At 44.0% G+C, this 21,520-nt stretch overlaps 1 protein-coding gene and 1 long non-coding RNA gene across 4 annotated transcripts in view; one reads left to right on the forward strand and one right to left on the reverse strand.

Annotated features, from left to right (window-relative positions):
• Nucleotides 1-17,454, reverse strand: part of RGS6 (regulator of G protein signaling 6) — a 275,173-nt gene extending 257,719 nt beyond the window's left edge. For both annotated transcript variants that reach the window (XM_072038829.1, XM_072038830.1), the window contains exons 1-5: nt 17,318-17,454; nt 12,427-12,524; nt 11,246-11,447; nt 6,265-6,428; nt 1,211-1,413 (exon numbers count right to left, since the gene is read on the reverse strand). In XM_072038829.1, coding sequence (XP_071894930.1) covers nt 1,211-1,413; nt 6,265-6,352 — 291 coding nt within the window. In that variant the 5' untranslated portion in view covers nt 6,353-6,428; nt 11,246-11,447; nt 12,427-12,524; nt 17,318-17,454. The remainder of the gene's footprint in view (nt 1-1,210; nt 1,414-6,264; nt 6,429-11,245; nt 11,448-12,426; nt 12,525-17,317) is intronic.
• LOC106017733 (uncharacterized) lies at nt 597-20,506 on the forward strand. Of its 2 annotated transcripts, none has more exons than XR_011809697.1 (5): nt 597-1,043; nt 9,069-9,238; nt 16,271-16,371; nt 17,347-17,539; nt 17,618-20,506. It is a non-coding gene; the product is annotated as an uncharacterized lncRNA (long non-coding RNA). The 2 variants fall into 2 exon arrangements; XR_011809698.1 differs by lacking the exon at nt 597-1,043 and adding an exon at nt 1,761-1,902.
• The last annotated feature ends 1,014 nt before the right edge of the window (nt 20,507-21,520 follow it).

The following is a 21,520-nucleotide window of genomic DNA, read 5'->3' on the forward strand; positions in this document are numbered from 1 at the left end:
TGCCAGGCACTGGAGCACCTCATCAGGGGTTAGGAGGTAATCACTGCTTACAGAGGACATGCTTTTTCCTCTTACCCTCAGGTGTCATTTTGGTTAAAACAGATGTCTGCACTACCTGCATCACAGGAAGCTTCGGAGAGAAACAAAGGCAGGCAGCATCAACAGTGACTACACACAGCTTCATATTGGGCCAGGTAGTAAAGAGAAACTAGAAAACTTCATCAGCTAGGTTGAACAGCAATCTTTAAACATCTATTGCTTATAAACCTCAGCGTGACGTGTAGCAAGTAACTATTTCTGATTACCACTACACTTTAAGAGGAAAAAAAAAAAAGCGCTATTTAAAAAGTTCACCACAGTTGTAGCCAGTTAGGAAGGAAATTGGAATGCTTGCCTGACTGCTTTATTAGTCGTGTTGCTAGAAAAAAGAACAGCGCATCTAAAAATAATGACGGTATTGGCTGGGTCTAAACAGTTTCTTCAGCATCTCACATACACATTCAAGCAGTAAGTACTATTATTCTGTGCTTATAACCCCATGCCTCCAAGTCCACAACTACAATTCAACATCTGACCTCTCCTTTAAGCAGATTTACAAGGCAGTATAGTGGAAGCGTTCACAATCAGCTGGCGAGGAAGCGTTATGAATCATAACTCCACAGCAAACAATTGCTAGCTCTTCTGAGCCGCAAGACTAGGACAAACCTGGCATTCAAAGAAAAAAACAAAAAAAAAAAAAGGAAAGAAAGAAATGGATGAAGGAAAATATGCACAGCCTTCTGCATCTATGTAAAACCAAATCAACCTCAGAGATCATTTAAGATGGTATCAAACGCCTTCCATCCCCAAAGCTCTGAACTACAGTTAACCTCTTCTGCTATTTCTTCAGCGAGCAACTACAAATAACACCGTGCCTTCACCAGGCGCTTTTCACACTCGCAGCTCTCCCAGCACTTCCCACAGAAGCGCACAAACACAGCCCGAGCGCGGCGTTCCCCGGGGTGGGGAGCCACCGATGCACGGGGCGGGATGCCAGCGCGAAGGTGAGTTTTGGCAGCGTGGTGTCGTTTACCGAAGGCGGATTTTTCCTCCTCTCCCATCCCTACGCGGTGGCACTTCCTAAAACAGAAACCAGCCGAGAGCCACCGTAACCCTTCAGTGTCACGGGGGCAGGACGGTGGCAGCCTGGCAGCCCCTCGCAGTGACTTACCAGGCCGTCCTGGCCCCGGCGAGGGCTGTGTCCAGCGGGGGCGAGCAGCGGGGTCCGTCGGGCGCCGCTTGTGTCGGTGCAGGTGCCGTGATCTGGAGGAAAATCCGCGTTTCCCTCGGAGAAACACTCGCGGCTCGCCGCCGGTCCTGTGCCCGGTGAATGCCCGCGGAGACGCTCCGGGTGCGGGGGGCTCCGGGCTCTGCCTGCCGGGGGAGGGAGCCGTCACCGCCGGGCGCCGCGCTTCCAAGTTCCCCCCACGGGGCACCGGCCCCTTCCCCGGCCCTACCGGGGCTGCCTCCCTTTATCCCAGCGGGGCCCCAGCCCGCAAAGGGCCCCGCGAGCAGCGCCCGAGCCCCCCGGGGAGCAGAGGGGACCCGCCCGCCCCCTGCCCGCGGCCGCCCCCATTACCCTGGCAACCGAGGCACCCGCGGGGCTCTCCCACCTCGCCTCGCCGCTCTGCTCAGCGCCCCTCAGGCCGCGGCGAGGAGGAGGAGGAGGAGAGGCAGGAGGCAGGCAGCGGCCGCACCGCGCCTCCCGCCGGCAGCCCGAGCCCGGCGGGGCGGGACGGGGGCGGACCCGGCCCCAGCCCCGGTGCCGGTGCCCCCCCCGCAGTCGCTCCCGGTACCTGGGGCTCCAGACCCTCCCCGAGGAACTCGGCGCCCTCGGGCCGCCTGCAGGTGCCCAAACCCGCGGTGAGATTCAGTCCCTGCCCCCTGCTCGGTCCCTGCCTTCAGCGAGGTCTTCGCTCCGGGTTGCGAGCCTCGCCTCCCTCTTCCTTTTCACTGATTTTTGTTCTCCTGCTGTTTTCAGCGGCCGTGCAGAGTGTGAGTCTGCGTTCTGCCTGTCCCGCGCTCTTACTTCTTTCTGTGTTTATTACTGCACCACCAAACCCTTATCAGTCACAACGCCTTCAACAAAATCACTCGGAGATGCACAGCTCTTATAAGCAGATCCATCACATGGGCAAAAGCCTTTGCTGTTGGCTAGAATGAGTTTCCAGACATTAATTAGCTGTGCAAAGTAGCTTGCACGCTTCTTAGGGATGTGCTCCACCAGCTTCTCCAGCAGATAGGATAAGATTTTTATTCCTATCCTTTTCCTGCAGAAATAACTCACCCTGAAAAGACCCCAATGTCTGTGAGAAGCCCACGAACAGATGCTGGGAAGCATCTCTACCCAGAGCATTTACCAACATCTCCACCCTGTCTTAAAAGCCCCTGCCTAGTGTCCATGTTTCTCCCCTTTCCTAAGATCCTGAGGAGTTACTTCATTTGGATGTTATCAAAACCAGGCTTATATGCGATGGGCCTGCTGGTTGGCACCAAAAGCAGGGATGTCCCAGTATGTTGTGGCTGCGGCGTGCCTCGCACACTGGCTCTCTGGCAATGGTCGGTATCTGGAACAGTTGCAATTATTCAAGTGAGAAATTCTGAAGAAAAATAAAAGAAGTCCATACCCTTTTATAAAGTTATCCATCTTCTGCTGATGACTGCAGCAGTAGAAAAGTTCCCATGCACCTGTTCATGCTCTCCTGAAGATTTTTCATCCAGACTGCAGTAAAGGGGTCATTTTACCCCAGCTTCGGAAGGTGCAGGTTTCCAGCACTGTGTGCAGTGGCTGTGACACCAGGGCGATACCCACTGGTGCTTACAAGACCGGTGCCAGCTGTCCTGCTCGCTGTCATGCCTGCGGTGCTCCGAGGCTGGGTCAGTGCTTTCCCTTCACAGGGCTGTTGATCCAATAACTACACATTACCCTGTGGCACTTCCTTCAAAAGTATTCAACATTAATTACAAGAAAAAATTGAGCTGCTGCCTCAGGTATCAGTGCCGAGACTTGTCTAAGCTGGGGCTGTTCCCCATGGATGCAGTGAGGTGGTGTAAGTGCCCCTCTGTAGCCGAGTGCATGAAAAAGGCAAAGAGGTTTTCAGAGTTGCTCCAGGTAGGTTCTATTTTTCATAAAATGTTTAATTTAACAGTGACCTAGTTTTGCAACAGCTTTCAGTGCCTTGGCTTTTCTTATCTCCTGTGTCTTAGCCTACATCATTAGAACAACAGAGCAATAGGTTTTACAGACATTCCTACAGCAAACTAAATAAGACCTTAGCTCATGCATTAATTCTTCTTCTCTCCTATTTTGTTTCTTAGAACCGCTATAGCATAATTTCTTTGTAGCTTTAAGGAGGTTTTAGCATATCTTTTATGTTACATACTGTAGATTTTTTTTAAAGCGTCAGTTCAAAGCCCTTTGCTTATTTCATGGTACAGTTTCAGGTATCAGACCATAGCAGCAGTCTTGATTTCCTCAGCTTTTTACAGAAGAATCCTTTGTTTTGTAAACTTTCAATTAACCTTATCAAATTGGTGGCTAGATTGACTAGCAAGTTTGAAGGTTTACAAGCAGTACAGACTCGTCCTAGCATTCAGTAGGAGCAAGTTATGGGGTACTGTTAATTTTGCCCACCTTACTTCCCTCTGTGGAGTTTCAGAAGGAGAAAACCATTCTGCATCTTGTCGTTGTAACCAGTAAGCTGCAGACCAAGTGATGTTCACTCTTCTTTTGCTTTGCATTACTTCCAGTAGGTATTCTCAGCTACAGTTTCATGGTACTCCTCTGCAGTTCTTAGCTCGTCTTTATAGAGCAAGACTTCAAAAACTTCTAATGCTCTACTCTGTGCACTAAGTTCTGTACGGATTCAGCAGAAAAAGGCAGCAGTTGGAAAAATGGTTGATTTCAGCCATTCCACCCCAAACCAGCTGAGGTCTGCAGAAAGCTGGCTCTTCCTTTCACCTCCATCAGAAAGACTCTTGGGAACTCTTATCAGCAGACAGTCAAATACTTGGGCCTTGCTCCACCGAGTCCTTCCTGTACATACCCTTCCCTAGAGGGAAAGCCAGTTAGGAGATGCTGCCCCATCTGCCAGACTTTTACGAGTGCAGAAGCTTTCTCTCCAAGGAGAACTCTCCCACAGGGATCTCTGCCCACAAGAGGTTTGCTTTGATCCACGTTAACATATTTTGCAGAAATTGAACTTGTCAGGCTGAAGAAGGCAGGTAGCATGTACTGACAGTTTCTGAGCCACGAGTTAAACAGAATGAGCCAAATGTATACCTCTATATCTACAAGGATTATGAGAGCTATAAGAACAAAACTGACATAATAGGAAACATCCAGAGCCCCGCAGGGCCAGCATGCACCACCCTTGTTGAGCTCCACTGAATTTCTGTCTTTATGCAACAGGATTGCAGCTGTCTTCGCAACTGAAATTTTGGGTGATCTTTGACAAACTTCTCATTGACCTCTCATCATTAGGAAAAACAAATAAATGGAAAAAAAGAAAAAACGACCAGTGGTGAATTTCAGGCATGGGAGAACTTGTCCCTTCAGCCTGGAGAAATCACCAAACCAAAAATACTGAGAAGAAATTCTTTGTATAAAGTTTAAAATACCAGAACACCATTAGTAATGGACCCTCTGTTCATTTTTATCAATAAAAAAATACTGTGGAAAAGAAATCTGCATTCTTTGCAAATACACCAGGGACAGTTTAGAAGACCTTATTTGCTGGATGTTTTAAACAGAATTTTGTGTAAGAAGCTTTGTCTCATACTGTCTGGGAACAGTTTGGGGACTGGAATCCCAAATAGGACCAAGAGCAATGCAGCTAATCAGAAGGGAAACGATACCATTTCCTGAACACTCTAGTCCTTGCTCAAGCATAGCAGAGGTGTCCTTTTCTCTCCTGTCTTGAAGATCGCGCATCTGAACAAATCAGAGCACTAGCCAAGTGAGATCAGCAGTCTCCTGCTTTCCTGTGCTAACAGCATGTCTTTAGAGTGGATTTTTGTTTTTTCTATCTTTAACAGCAAGGACTCTGCTAAAATCTCTCCGCCACTTCTTTCTAATCACCAGGAGATCAGTTCCTTGATGGCTATCAGTGTTTCTTCTTTTCTGTCCTTTAGTCAGGATCTTGCCATCAATCTCATCAGAACTTGCCAGGTTTTCCAGGACCAGGTAGATTCTCCACTTTTGCCACATTCAATGTCAAAGTATTATGAAAGCTCTCTGTGCTAAATGGCAGGAATGGGTGAATTTGCATTGAATTCAGGCTCTATCCAGTCAGTCTGTTCCTACTGGACTGGAAAAGGTGCATAAGGAATACTCGCCTTGAGTAGATTACAAAATCCTTGGCTATTTTCTTCTGCAACACTGCAGAAGATTCCTGTGGACTTTTTCTGTTTGAAATAGGTTTTATCATGATTAATTACATAAGCTGTGATGGGAGCTGGTGTGCAGTGGGAATGAGGAGCCTGAAGTGTGGAGGAAGGCATGAAATGTGTTTATAAAAACCTTGAAACTAGCAAGATGCAGTATGTGCCTTCCATAGCCCCGATCATGCTGTTTGTATGCTATAGCCCTCTCATCACTGTTTATCTGCATCTTATTAAACTGTACATTTGTCACAGCAGAAACAATATAATCTCCTGCTTTTGAAAAGCATTTAACATATGGAAGAAATTGCAAACACCACCATAAAACATATTTCTTTTCTGTGCTTGGATGATTTATAGTACCCACTAACACAGCTCCAGCATCAAAATGCATGTCCGTGTATGTCTGTATCTATCTATACATGTTCACCTTGTGTACACGCAAGTATTTCTATACAAAAAAATCTAACCTATAATAGTTATAAAAACTTTACAGGCTGTTGATGGTTTATCTAAACCTTATGGTGCCATTTCTCCCCCTTTGGCTAATTTATGTAGCTGAACACCACAGTGAATTTTTTGGTTTGGTCAGTGGAATTTAACACTTGACATTGCTTTTGGTGTATATTTATTTACTTACTTTGTTTCTGTTTACTTGTTTTTCTGTTAACAGCAGTAAAGTCTGAGCAAAGATTTCTACAATTTGAATCAGAATAGTACCTAAAAATCACTTTCAAGCTCAAGTGAATATTAATAGATGATTTTTCAATTATTGCTGAGAAAGTACCACACATGGGAGAAGATATGGCTGAAGTGACCTTTAGCTTTGCAAATCCCTCTTACCTACAAAGCCAGGCATCCAGATGTCTCGAGCAGTTGTACAAATCTCAGTGGTGTGAAAAATGAGATGGATCCTGGGCTCAGGTCTCATCTTCCACCTCTGCAGCCAGAAGAGCTTCACCAGAAACTCTTGATGACACACTCCTTAATTCAATAAGCCTGCTAACCTATGGTAATAGAGACCGATAGAGCCCATTTAAATTAGAAACATTCCAAACTCCTCTGCTCTGTTAAACAAGAACATGAGAATAACATACTTGTGGAAAGCTCAATAAATAATATATAAGACCAGTTTTACAAAAACATGGGTTTCATTTTTTTCTCTCATCCAAGAAACTGCTTCAAATCTGCATCACTGTTATCAACACCACAAATCTTTAAATACACCTCATGATCAGGATCTCAAAGGGCATTATAAACACTGATGAAACAGTAAGCCCTCACTTGCAGGTGAATAACTACAGTGGGCATGGTTAAAGTTCCACCATTAGTTGAAGGTCTGTTTTCTTTTGATGTACTGCACCCTGTGTTCAGACTGTTGATACTTTTATCAAACTATGGCCTCTTGGCTGAAATGTTTCATTTTATGGATCAACACAAGGCTGGCTTCTAATTTTTCATCTTTTCTTTTTTTAAAGTTTCAGCAAAAATTGTTTAACTCCCTCCAGCGAGATCTGGAGGGGAAGGGAAAAAAAAAAAAAAAAAAGACTTTTTCCCATGTTAAATATATTCTTGTAACTGAATATTCCCATGTTTTGAGGCTACCATTAAAAATGTATCAAGGAGATGGGCCTGGGTGACAAGGATGTGTCGTTCTGTGAAAATCTGCTCAAATTTTGACAAGTTACAAATTCTGAAATTTTCAACTTGCTCTTGCTTACATTCTTAGCAACTGAAGGCTAAATTCCCCAGAAGCTGACTGCAGTGATGCATATTCAGATTAGTATAGTTAATTTTAACTAAACATGTAAATTACTCAGTGGGTTGTTTTTTGTTTTTCTTTCTTTCTTTATGCTTCTTATCAAATTGTAGCACAGAAGGGGACTGAAAATCCCTCAGCCTGTCCCACTGCCTAAGGTAGGATCAGCAGTGCCTAAGTTACTACTGACACGTCCTTGAAGGCATTCAGTGCCAGAGATACCAAAGACACTCCAGGAAATTTATTCTTGTGTTTAGGGAAATGCTATCTGTGTTCATCCTGATATTGAAGATGAATCTCTGTTGTTAAAATTGGAACCCATTATTTCTTGTCCTTCATCATGGATATAGACAGATTATCCCTGTTCTCTTTGGAACAAACTGTCACTTTTTTTTTTTTTTTTTTAAAAGACTTTTGTCCATTTTTCAGCATCAGGCTAGACAGCATTGATTCTTTTTCCTTACAGTCTATGTTTTTTTCATGCCACCCAATCCTGATTAGTCCATCCTGTGGACACTTGGTCCATCCTGTGGAATTTGCACTTGCACAGGCAGCGCAGGATGGTGTTCCTTTCTTTTGCACTAGCCCAGCATTATTGACTCCTGTTCTATTTGTGGTCTACAATGCCTGCTAAATCTTTAACCACAGGATCGCTTTGAAGATGGTTCTTTGCTGTCCTGCATTTCTGTAGCTCCTCATTACTGTCTAAAGGTAGCTCTTCCTATATTGAATGTTTCCCACATTTTCCAGATCATATCTGCAATTTATCATGATCACTGAATTTTGATCCTGGCTTCTAACATACTTGCAGTCTCTTGCTGCTTGAAATTATCTGCAAATTTAATAACAATTCTCTGTGTGTCATCATCCAGCTCATTAATGAATTTAATGAATACTGCCAGACCTAGAGCAATCCTCTGTGGAACTTATGCAACTCATCCTTACATTTTGACAATGAAATATCTGTTTGAGTAAGGTCTGTTAATGGATTTTGGTATGGGCATTTATAAGTTAACTAGCTTCTGCAAGCTAGTTGTTTAAAACTCTTTCTTTCTGTTTTCTTGTTGTCATTTGCCAGGAAATTCTTTTACTAAAATATTGATGGGACTCAGACTTCAAAAGAGACTGAGCAGCAGCGATGCAAATTCTATATTTCATTGAAATATTTAATTGTGGGAAATGTCTTGAGGTGCACTTTTATTAGCATTCCCAAGAGGTAGTCACTCTTAAGATACTGCCTGTCTTACTTTTTCCTTCCTTCTTAAAAGGCTTCTCAGATTTTTGCTCAGCAGCTAATGGCAATAACACAGAGGAAAGCATAAATATTGAAACACTGAGAAAGTCCTTAACACCCCATAGGACCACCTCAGTCTGAGTAAAATTTTTACTTTTGCGGTGGCTTAGAGAACTTATGCTGGTGTATTTTCTTCCTTTGAACCCCATATTGTGCAAAGGAACAGTACCCTCCATGACAGTTAGAACATATTTAGAAAAGGCCCACAGATCAGCTCATGTGGCTGTGAGCTATAATCTACCCACACATGCTACAAAAACAGAGCTCTTTTTGATCTGCTGTAATCAGGTGGTCCTCCTCGTCCTTTCAGAACACAAAGGAAATTTTCTCTTTCTGAGATGCTCAACTACTCACTTGTTCAAATAATCAGGAAAAAAACAGAAGTAATTATGGTGTCTTTTCCTTTCTAATGCACTAAGTCTTTCTTGCTTCTGCCTGTCTGATACGTGGACTTTCCAAACTGAGTAGCTTTAAATGTATTTCAGAGCAACTAACTTTGGAGAGCTAGCCTAGATGAGAACTCAAAAGTCACCTTGAAATGACAGCCACATTTCTGTTCATTATTAGATTTCATACTTTTGTTTTGCTTCACAGCTCCGAAAGCTCTCCACGAAGATGAAACTGTTACCATCTGCGTCCACATCTGCAAGGAGCTCCATGTTCACCTGCTGCAGTCCCCACTGACGTGGCCTCCAGGACAACCAGCCCAGCCCACCAGTCCTCTGGGGCTGAAGCACCATGTCAGGATCCAACTGATCTAACAGGTACCTGCTACCAAAATGCTCTCTCCTCACTCAGGTCCTGGACACACACTCCCCACATGTCCATCAACTGGATCTAGTGGCCATGGGGCCACAAAAGAGGACGGTTTGGCAGGTCTGATGGAAAACAAAGCCAACAAATGAAGACTACTCTGCAGCTAGAAGAGGGGGGCGAGACTGCATGTTTCAAAGGCTACTTGATTTTAGCTCATTTTAGAAGCAATGCAATGCGTTACCTCTGCCTGCTCTCTGCATATTTATCTCCTTCCTACCTTCTAGCCTCCATACATAAGCCCCTGCCCACATGTTTCTAGAAGTCTGTTTTCAATTATTTAAAGCAGTTTTTGTTTTTAACCTACAGCTTTTAATCCTGCACTTGATGACAAAACCCAGCCTTAGCTCTTCCCTAAGAGTCATCTTTTTAAAAGCAGCTGCACTCGTTCAGTCTTTGCTACACCAGTTTGTATGTTAATCTTTCAGTCAATTTCACAGTAATTTAGATTATCAGAAATTAATTCCCAAAAAAGCTAAAAATACTCTGCTTGTTCTCCTTGAAGGACAGCTTTGTCTGATGGGGATGGTACGCTGAGCAAGTAGCAGGAATGCTCTCCTATACTATGTGGCCATTTCACCTTATGAACTCTGACAGGAAAGTGGTTAGGTCCTCCCCTAAAACAACATCCCAGACTTCCTTTGTAGCCACTGTGGTGCCATTAATTCACCTATTTTAGATACAGATTTGATGGTGGAATGCATTGCTCTCTGGAGATGACACCTTCTCTTCCTCCTCTTGAGGAGAGCTGGGACAACCAGCTCAGGCCAGCTGCTAAAGGGTGGATGCTAGGGAGAAGAGGCTCAGCTAAGAGACTTCAGTCAGCAGGGATTTGTTTCTGCACAAACCATTAGCCTTCGGGGTTGTTTCCTAAACCTGAGGAGGAGCTAAGAGAAAAAGACTAGGCTGGACCACAGCACATTTAATTCTTGGGGCTTAATGCTTCTTTTTCACAATTAATGACCTATCCTGTTACACATTTTTAAAGGAATGTTGCAAAAATGACAAAGGTAAATGCGAAAGAAAAATGCAAAAATAACCTAATATTGCAACAGCCTTACACATCATGTATGAGGTCTCAGAAAACCCAAGGGTCCCAAGCTTTGCCGTCACCATTAAAAAGAGATCCTGAGACCAGTGGCTCAATGCATAACAGTTTTCATACACAACAATGCAAACTACTATTCCAGGAGAAAACAGGACCTGCTTCAAAGATACTTTTTACACACAACTTCAGCTGCAGGGACAGCAGGCTTAATCCAGCAGTATTATCAAGCAATTTTTCTCTATGACTGACCCTGCACATCCACAATTTCAGTGCCTGTACACTGCATTGCTGGCCACAAAAGCTAGACTGCCAAGAAAAATCCTGAAAAGGAAACCGATAAAATCAAAGACAAAATGAAAGATGAAAACAGATGTAACACCAATAAAAGACCCAATTTTATCTTCCTGTCCTCTTCGTTTGCTGCCTTAGGACACCCTATCATGGTCAAGATACAATCCTAATTTTCCCCTGATTGTATTAAAGCTGTCCCAGCATTTTTTCCCAGTACAGGGCTACAAGGCTGGATAAGCAACTGTGTGCTACTCAAGTTCCATATACAGGTATTCAAGTTTTAGTGTAAGAAGAAAACTTTGGCAAAAGTTGAACAGACTGCCTGTGCATGGGGTTTCAAATAGCTGGAAATTATCTGCTTTTAATATAGCAGCTAGATGCATCTCCACACTTGTAAGCATTTTGGTCTTAGGCAGATTAAAGTTCTCAGGGAAAAAATACCATTTAGAGCTGCAGAGGCCATGGGAATGTCCTGCGGTCTTAAACTGCCCGTTGTCAATGCCACAACTTTATTTACACAGAGAACACTTCCACAGCAGCTGCTGAAAAATACCCAGAGCCAGCAAAAAAGAATGGAGAGTAAAATCTTTTCAGAAGTGTTGTGCCATCTGGTCCTTACCGTGCATGTAAAAATTGTCCTTTTGTAAAAAGTCCCCAGCACATCACAGGTTTTACTCAGTCTCTTCACAATGTTCTTCTTTCATTGCTTCTGCCTTAAATTTGAGCAGGTATTGCAGATTCAGAGAATATACATATGTTGCCTCTCAGCTCCTTGCTTTTTGTCCAACTTCATTATTTAGAAGAAAATTGCAACATCTCCGCTGTAAGAAATATATTTCCTTGCTTAAACCTGTGCTTTCACAGGCCTGGAACATTGCATGGAGGCTGCTGTTTGCTGCAATTAACAGTCTCAGGAAATTAAAGACCACAACTAATGCTGTGTTCCAGCAGGATTCTGATTCCTCATTCTCCTTTTCTTTGGGAAGCAAATGCAATGCCATTTGCAATAATTTTTTCTACCTTTTATTTTTGAAAAACAGTTAGTTCTGTACTGTGCTTGATTAATTTTTCTAGCTGAAACTCAAGTCTCCAGGGCAGCATTCATTCATTTATTCTCTACCAGCACGATAATGTCTGTTTTCCTCAGATGTTACTCTGTCCATGTGTCACCTCTCCACTACTCCCCACCACCACGGGACAGCTCTGCCTCTCGGTACCCGTATAAAAGCATAGCCTCCTGTTTCTCTTTGCCTACCCAGCATCTCAGGACTTCAGGCAGACCACAGGAGAGTGGCCTGGCCCAGCCCTTCACTTTTGTGCATTACAGGCCACAATGAACATGGAAAAGTTCAAACAAAAGGGGATCCCTGAACTTGTGTTGTTTTCTGTCTACAAGCAGTACCCATTTTTTCAATCAGTTCTCATATTTTCATGCTTCCCATGCCTGTAGCACACGCGTTCTCTAAGTCATTTCTTTCATTGTGTCAATGTGGAATTGTGCATTTCTCTGGAAAAAATAATGGGGAGACTGGTATCATGTCTCCTGCTAACTCTGCTAGCGCTGGAGCAAGATAACAGCATGTGTCTTGAGCCTGGCACCAGACACTTCGGCATTGTCAATTTCTCTACTGTTCAGAAGTTACAATAGTGTTGTGAAACACGGATTTGGGTCTAGCTCTACAGAATCAGTATTCTTAATTCAAAATACATGGATCTTGTAGGAGCTACAGCTCATAAATACAGAATATGTGAAAACAGTTCATAAATACAGAAGTAGTATTCCCCCCACCAAATCCCTACCATTTGTCTGCGATGTTCAGCTGGACACAGCAATCCTCGTTATTCCTCTTCCCATCACTGCTATCATTTCCACTGGACTCAGTGAACATCAAATGCCACTAACATGCATAAGGGAGAGAGAAACAGAGAGTGAGATGCTCTCGTTAAGCATTTACATTATCAGAAATAGACTAACCAGGGCTAGGGACTGGTACGACAGCAATCTGCTCAAAAGATGAACAGTTCTTGCTCCACATCACTGAGCAGGCTGCGTCCTGAGACGTGCTCTCTCTCTCTCACAGGAACACAAGTCCCGCATACCTGGCACAGTGACCTGGTCTGCCCCAAGCAGTGAAGATGATGCACTGAGCCTTACCTGCAATTTGGACAAATTTGGTAACAGTCCCTGAAGTCTTTGGTGGTCTGACTGCATAGCTACACACAGGGAGAAGACCCAGCACGGGCATTTCCAGAATACACACAGATAAATCTAAAACTCTTGTCTTCCCAGAATATAAACTAAACCCTCACAGTCTACCCTTTTTTAGGGTATAAGCAAGTCAATATATCATCTCTTACTACCAACCCTTCCTCTCCCCTTGCTTTTGACAGAAAAATATCTGGATTGTAATTTGAGATGACATTGTTACAAATGAGGGTTATAAGGGAGTTCAGCCAAAGAAAATCCCAAAGACTACTTTCCAGTAATAAGCACAGAAAAAAAGGAGTAGCAAAATCCTCATATAATCCTTTTCTCATCTTCTCCCCTTCCATATACCTAAAACGTGTACTTATCCATTGCTAAAACCAGAGGGGGATGGAGAGCAGCTCCTCCATGATGCAAGAATGCTCTCTCTGAACCACAGCACAACTCAGTAAAGGTACCTGAAATTCTCTAGGATACAAACGTGGATTTTGGGTACCTCCATTTTTTTTCAACTCAAAGATGCTTCTCATCCAAATAGGAACCAGGCAGGGACCTGCACAGCCAGGATGTAGCATCTCTTACCAATTTCTTAAAAAAGAATTCTCTGCTGAGATGTGCTGCTTTTGAATGCTGTATGGGCCTTGGGCTCTGGTGGGACAGTTGGTGGGACACCTCAAGGTGATAAAATGCTGTAGATGAAGATCCTCCCCTGGAAATCTGCAAGTTTAGCATATTTGTAAAGGGGAGTACAACCATGAGCAGCATCCACTGCGTTGATCTTCCTCTCCTTTCTCTGTCTGGATGGAGCGGCTCACTGAGGCACACTCTAAAGCAGGAAATTAATCATTTGAAATACCCCAAACCTCCTGTGTTGTCACAGCTAAGACAGAATCAGGACCTCCAGCATGCCAAATTCTTGGCAATCTGAGGATAACAGGAGAAGGAAATATCTTTCAGCAGCCATATCACCTACCAACCTGTTTAATGTCACTTTCAAAGACTTTCAAGGAGGTGGAAGTCCTAATACAACCCTCTTGTCACAGCACTGTTTGTGGTCATGCAGTCATTTAACTACCTTAAGGGAAAAAAATGGGTTTGGTCTTGAATCAATGCCACAAACCTCCTGAAGAACATCTCATGACAAGAATTTCTATAGCTTAGGATACAAATATCACTTTTTTTAAAAAAAATTCATTTTCCTCCATTTTCTTCCAGTACTTCAATGCTACATGGAAAGCTTGCACAGGACCCAAAAGTACTTTCTCTTTATTACTCAGCATTGTGTAAGCCTGTATACCCTGTAACTTGTCTTCTCAGTCAAATATGCAGGCTTCACCTTTTCCATCTGTTCTGAAACGGAAATTTTGTCATTCTCCACAGCATGGTATAACCTGTTTCAAGGCCTATTTATTCTCTGTTTGCATGGATTCTTTCTGAGGGGCAGCTGGAACTGAAGGCTGTATCCTGGAAGATGGCGTCTGTTTCTGGAGGCAGCTGTATTTGATCTCCCAGGTGCAGTGGCTGTATATTTTCTGCTATTCCTATTCCAAAACTCTTCCAGAATATGACTTTTCTCTCTGGTTCCTAGCTCCTGTCTTCTTAGCCCCATCAGGAGTTTTCCCTGCCAGGTATGGGGGAGCCTGGGAGCAGCTATGATGGGGGCACAGGATAAAGGGGACTTCAGAGCTAGGAATGGCAGTACCACATCACCACCTCGCTGTGCTGCAGCTCCCCCAGTGATGCCACAGCCCTGGGACACTGTCCAAAACAGCACTTACCTTGCAGAGACTGGAAAACCCCACACATTTCCTGGCCTAATGGGGAACATCAACAACTGCCAAAAAAGCAACGTGCGTGTTTGTGGCTGGTGTTAATGAGCTTACGCCTGCTACAGAAACCGCATCTGTGCAGCCCAGGTACTGCAAAGCAGAGTGTGGGTCACAGAAGCATGGGATGTTAGGGATTGGAAGGGACCTTGAAAGATCATCTAGACCATCTAGTCCAATCCCCCTGCTGGAGCAGAATCCTCTCATTTAAAGGGGAGATTTTCTGTTAATCACAGAAATCCACTGGTGGTCACTCCATTAGCTGTTTGGGGGGTAGGAGAATGAAACCACTCACAGAAAAGCTAAAATTAACTATTCCTGAGACTAATTTCTTGCTTTGTATCACAATAGGAAAGAAGTCTTCTATCCTTGGTATGATTATGTAAGCATTCCAGTTTGTAACATCACAGAAATGTGTTGTAGGATGAAGCCTTAGCATAGCACGCTGTGAGAGACTTATGGGTAAATACATTCTTTAAAGAACTTTTCACATTTTGCTTCCATAATGAACAGGAATATTTCTGCAATACTTCAGTGACTGAGAAGGAAAAAAATCCATCCCTATTTTTCTCTCAAGGTCCTCCCAATCCCCCTGCCAAAAAGGGTAAATATAAAGCTATCAGAAATAATGATTCATTTTCTAACATATTTACTGCTTACATGGAGAGGCTCAGTTATCTTTCCTCTGGATTTATTTGTAGATTAAATAAACATAACCTCTATTAGATTTTATAATGAGTTAAACCTGTGAGCATCTTGCTTGTCACTCCACCAGAGGAGCTAAATGACTGGAAAACAAAGGTGTTGTTCTACTCATCCTATGACAACATATTGTAAAATAGAGCTCCAGAGAAAGCAGTAGGACAAAAAAAAATCTGCACAATCCTTTCCCAACATTCAGGTTTCTTACAGGAGCTTGCAAAAACTGTCTCATCTTGCTCCCACCCATCAGAAAGGCTAGGCATCTGCCACCTGTCTTGTTGTTGCTCTGTACTCAGTACTGCTTTGACACTTCGCAAAACTTTGAGCTGAAAGGAAATAAAAGCGTTTTGTGTTTTTTTCTTGCTAAAGGAGACGCATCAACATTATGTTGTCGTAGTAAACTAACAATGAGAAATGGCTTTGGCTTCAACCCCACCAGAAATCAGCCCCACAGCCTGAATAGGGAGGGCATCAGCTGAAAGGCCGCTGTGGCACTCGGCTGTAGGAGTGTGTGACAGCTGGGCGAGGAGGCAAGAGCTGATGACAGTCCTGATTGCATCACCCTGCCCAAATACAAGGCTCATTGAATCCAACAGGAAATAACCGCAGCTTTTTAATTTACTCAATACAAATGCATCGGAAGAGGGACTCGGGGATCAGTTTGTTTGATTTTTCACTCAGCTGTCAAGGAATTCAAGAGCAGACAATTGTTATGGTTGGTAGCTACTAATTTCGATTTGTCCAAAGATATAAAAATCTGTGCTCCGAGGAAGCATCTTTGCCCTTGGCTGTCACTTGTGGTCAGGGCTGTGGCAGCGAAGCCTCAGCTCACACTTCCAGGAAAAAGCTCTGGAAAGATCTGAGTGAAATACAAATGATCCCATGCTAGCTTAACCTCTCTTTTAAACAGAGCACGTGTCCTCAGGTGGACAGGTCGGCACCAGGCCAGATATGTCATGAAAAGAAAACAGAAATTGGATAATGAGGGACCCACCCCATATGTGTGGGAAGGTAAGGAAGAAAGTCCTGTATTTCCTCCTAAAATGGTTTTAATAGCTGAAGTCCTTCAGAATGTAATTAATGTTTATATATCCACTTACGAGAGCAAATTAGTCAATTCCTCTGGAAGACTATTAACTTCTATTAACTTGACTTTTTTGCCTCTGTGCATTGTAACCAATTATGAACCCAAGATCTGCAGGTGTTAGATTCACCTAGAAACTCTGAAGTTGCCAATAGGTGAATTGTTATTTTATAAAAAACAATAAAAACGGACAAATTAATTCAGGCAGAATAAGAAATGATCCAATTCTTTGCTGAAGTATTCAAAGAACAGATGACTGAGTCACTCTTTTTTCAGTACTTTTCACCCCACTTAGTCTGACTTGATACATTCACTTTATTCCACGGAAGATCCCTGTGACTCCAAGGAGCAGATGGATTGTGCTTTTAACTGCACACTGCATACTTCAGACTTTATAGATGGCCTAAAGTGCTGGCTCCATGTTTGGGGCTCCTGTTATCTCCAGGAATACCAGCTATTAATAGTGACAATTCAAGCAATGGATCACAGAAAACGTCTAGGAAAAAAATCACTAAATCCTGGACTGTCAGTCCTGAATGATGGAAATATGCAGAGAAGAGTGGCCCTGGAGCTTTTTATTTATTTATTTATTTTTTAAACTGAAAATAGAAAGTTTTGTTAGAAAACGTTCTGTCTCTGCTAATATCTGCTTCCCTGTTAAGATTTCCTGGTGACATGATGGTAGTATCATTACAGGCCAGATCCACTGTTTCCATATACTAGATTTGCTATGACTTGATCTATGTCTGATTCTAGTTTGGGATCATATTTCATGTTTTGATTAACTTCAAATATAAGTAATATGACATAAGTTTTGTTTTAGAGGTACATATGACTGTTCAGTGCTTGTTGGAAAGGGTCTTGTTTGCTTACCAAGGTGTCTTCTTTGCTTTTTCCCACAGTATATGTTGACAGTTCAGCACTGCTGTTTCCGTTTTTTTTGACTGTGGTGAACATAAGGAGTTCTGGATGATTTCAAGCCTTCTATTCTTGGTAACAATGAACAGAGGTCCCTCCACACACTGCAAGACATGGATGTACAGGGATTCATTTGGTGTACAGGGATTAGCTTGGACAGTTTCAACAGATTTTTAGGTAAGTTTGTGCCATGAACCTGACTCAGTTTCATTACACATTTCTCTGCAGGTTTCCTTCTGCATTTCATTTTCACAGGTCACTCATAACAGCCACTTGAACACAAATAATGAAGACAGAAGATGGCTATAGACTAAGCACATCCATTGCAAAAATTCATCTGCCTCACAGTACAGGAGATCAAAAAATCAGCTAGACTAGTAATGGGACAAAACAGGACCAGAGTACCCATGACTGCAAGGGGCCACTTTTAAAAGGCCACTATAGAAGTGATATGCGATGTTTCAAGAGCAACGTACCCCAGTGACACCATGTCCCATTTCTGTGGTAGCAGATTTTTCCCCTCTGCAATATTCCGGTTCCTTGCACCTGAGTTGTTTGTCTTCACCTCTCAGCCCTGTGAGCAGAAGGAGATGAGGGGAAGGTTCCCTCATTCCTGCCCCACCGTTACTGTCTCTGCATCACTGAGCACCCAGAGGCTTTGCAGGGCTCTTTATAGCCCCCTCTGCATCCCACGGCTCACAGCGTACGTATAACAGGAGAGAGGGTGGCAGGGCCTGTGGGGGCCCAGCTTCAGGTGCTGCCAGCTGCTGGCTGAGGGCAGCAGACAGACCAGGCACCTTCCCTAGGGACTGGGAGTGTCCCCAAGGGTGTCCCTGCATCTGAGTGCTGCACTGGTCCCCACCCTCTGCATCAAACTGGTGCTGCTTTATCAACAAGTGAGGGCAACCCAGCAGTTACGCCTCTGGAGTCCTGTGTGTTCTCAAACACAACTGCCTAATTCTTTACACTGCAATAAAAAGCTGAACTCCTTTCCCTACAAAAACCAGGCCAGAGAGTGGGAAGTGGGGGCTTGGAAAGAGAAAGAGAGTGGGCGAGAGATTAAACAGCCTCTGGTATTCAATGCCTGTGGATGACAGTTTCAAAAATATTTCTAGGGATATACTTGGCAGGCACTTGCCTGCAATTTCCTTCTAGATACATATAAACAGCAGAAGCACACAAACGGCCCCTTACTCAAAGAGATATAATTATCTTAATTGTTGTACACGTACAAAGACGGTTTAATAACTGCCTAGGGCACCTCTCCTGCTAGTGCCCCTTCCTCTTCCCCACACGCCATGCGATGTGTCCTCGCCACACAAAAAGGCCAGGCTAGAGCCTAGGCCTCTGGCACAAGAAGCTGAAGAGGTTTGTGTTTCCCCAGTCCTGTCACAGCACCTGCAGCCCTCAGTTTCAGACATAGTCTTGGAATCCCAGGAGATGTAGGGGCTGAGTTCCCAGTGCTATTTAAAGAGTTGTGAATGCCTGTTTACTCCAAGATCCTCTGAAAATCCTGCAGTCACAGACCCACAAAAAATATTAACCAAGTGACAATTTCCTCTAATGTGCAGAGGCAATTCCCCAGGGGAAAAACACTAGGTTACAAAGAGAGCATAGACAGATGAAGGGGAGACTGGGAAGCAGAAAAATAAAATGATGAGAGGAAAGGCTTGAAAGAACAAAAACAGGGAGACAAGGGAGAGTACAGGGAACAATGAGCATACAAGCTGGAAAGGACTTTCATTGTCTTGCTGTTGCTTTCTGCTTGGCTTTGATACTTCTTTCTCTGTTTTTATTTTGGTTTGTTTTTCTTTCCCTGAAAATCAATGAAACATTTTTATTTTGAGGGAGAAAGAACAGAGAGGTCTGAGGCAAAACGACTTCTTCTAGCTCTGTGGGAACTGTACACTGTCAACCCCTCCTGCTGCACTGGATTTGACATCAAGCTCGGGAGGGTGGCAGGGAGCAAGAGTGAGAGGAGGGTAGGGAAGAAGGAATAGCAAAGGAAGGAAAGAACAAGGTGCACAGGCCTTGGAAGGAGGTCCTTGCATGGGAGAAGGTAATCAAGCAGATGAAAAGCGCAGAGGAAGAGACTTGTTGGCCTGGCCATGCAGCAGCAGCTCCAGGCTGGCTGAGGAAGCGCTTCAGCTACGTAGAGCAGACCTCCAGCACTGGCCGAGCTGCTGCTGCTGCTTCCTGATGGCAACTTTATCTGGGGATAAAGAACAAAGGCAGGAGAGAAGGGGAAGGAAGGAAGCAGGGAGCTGCCTCCTGCCACCTTCTAATATCAAATGGCTGCAGGACATCAGCCTGAGAACCCTTTGAAGTGTGAGTCTTGTAAACTACTAATGTGCTTTTTTTTTATTTTTTAAATTTAAAACAAACAAAAAAATAAATCAAACTAATGTCAGCATTGGGAATGTGAGGCCATAATCCCTGAGTAGTAGCCAAGCCCTTCTGAGTCCAGCAGAAGAATACCCATGGCTTCCCACCTCTGGGCAGGGGTGGAAAGGAGAATAGCTTTGCCCTTTGTGACTTTTTTCCCAATCCCAAGGCTTTGCTATGGTTTGCAAGCCTTGCCAATCACCTGTAATGCAAGCAACTGCATCACCTCTATAGCCCAGGCACACAGAACAGGGAGGCTAGTGAAAACAAGAGCCAGCCCCAGAACGAACTCCTTGGAGTACAGGCATGTTTCAGCAGGGCAGGGATTTCCCACAGGAATGATAGGTGTACGTTACTAATGTGGGTATTGGTTTAACTTTTTGAATTAACCTGCCATACTACTGCCACGCAAATAAATGCCATATGTTTGTACACAGGCTGAACTCAATCATAAGCTCATAATGCAAATAAAATCATAATGCAAATGGCTGTCACACAGTAAGCCCTTGGATATACGTGCAAAAAGTACCATTGCAATTAGAATGTGAGATACTAATTCAGAAAGTAGACTGATAATGAGTAATTTGTTCACTGAATTAACTAACCTGCTAGCTACACGAACAAATGGTAATTACAGGTATCATGAAACGGAGTCACACTGCATAGCTGCACTATAATTATATTTGCTGTATTAAAGTGTGACCCTGGTATTACAATGAGAAATGAGATGAAAAGCAGGAGAAAAATCCCAGCTCAGGATCCAGGCAGGTGGAACAAAGCCACAATGGTGCGTAGAAAGCTACTTATACTGACTTCATAGCTCCCTGCCAAGGATACGTGCCGCACACATCTCCAGAGTGACAGAGCAATCGCACAGATTTGTACTGGTATTGCACACACACACTGCTCTGGCTTAGCAGCAACCCTGGAATCACTGCTTTGTGCCATTACCAGTGACAGGCAAACTCCCTAACAGGAGTAAACTGTCAGTTGTACAAATTCCATATTTTCCCTGCAGTATATTTGGTCCTGGCAGGCTTGTTGTTGAATGCACATACATCAGGCTGGTGCCAATGCACTCTCCTCCTCCTGGTCCATTCTGCCTAAAGCTAAAGAGTTGGAAGCAAGAGGAGAGATTGTTTTTGCTGGGTTTATGGTTGCTGTGTTTTTATATATTGCTTTTCAAGTTGCAAAGCTTGCTGATTAGCTCTGCGACCTTTCCAGTGCCCAGTCAGCTCAGAAGAGGCATGGGAAACACTCTGAGGAAAAGAGCTGGGAGGAAAGAAGGCATGGGAAAGTAGCCGGAGGAAAAAAAAAAAAAAAAGAAGAAAAAAAAAAAAGAGAGAGAGAGAAGGAAATGAAGGGGATCTATTCAGAAGAGCAAGGAATATGTCACAATAGTACTTACGGATGCCCCCTCTGACAAATACATATCTCCAGTCGCAGGCCTGACACGTTTTGTCTTCATTCTCAAACCTGCAAGGAAGAAGACCTGGTTGAACTTGTGTAACACTGCCATCCAGTGCTGCGAGTGTGCCCCAGGCTGCAGCCGCACCTCTGCGCCCTGACCCGTCCCATCCCAGGGCAAGGCCACCGCCCCAGCAGGGCCCAGTTGTCACCATCCTCAGAGCCATGTCCCTTGCTGTGGTCCCCTGCCCACAGACACCCTGGCAGGGCTCCAGCCTGTGGGAGGAGTGGGGTCGGGAGTGCTCAGCCATCCTCCATCACTGGGACACCTGGAGCATAGTAGATCACATCATTGAACCCTCCTGA

Source organism: Anas platyrhynchos, chromosome 5, assembly GCF_047663525.1.
Source record: "Anas platyrhynchos isolate ZD024472 breed Pekin duck chromosome 5, IASCAAS_PekinDuck_T2T, whole genome shotgun sequence".
NCBI lineage: Eukaryota > Metazoa > Chordata > Aves > Anseriformes > Anatidae > Anas > Anas platyrhynchos.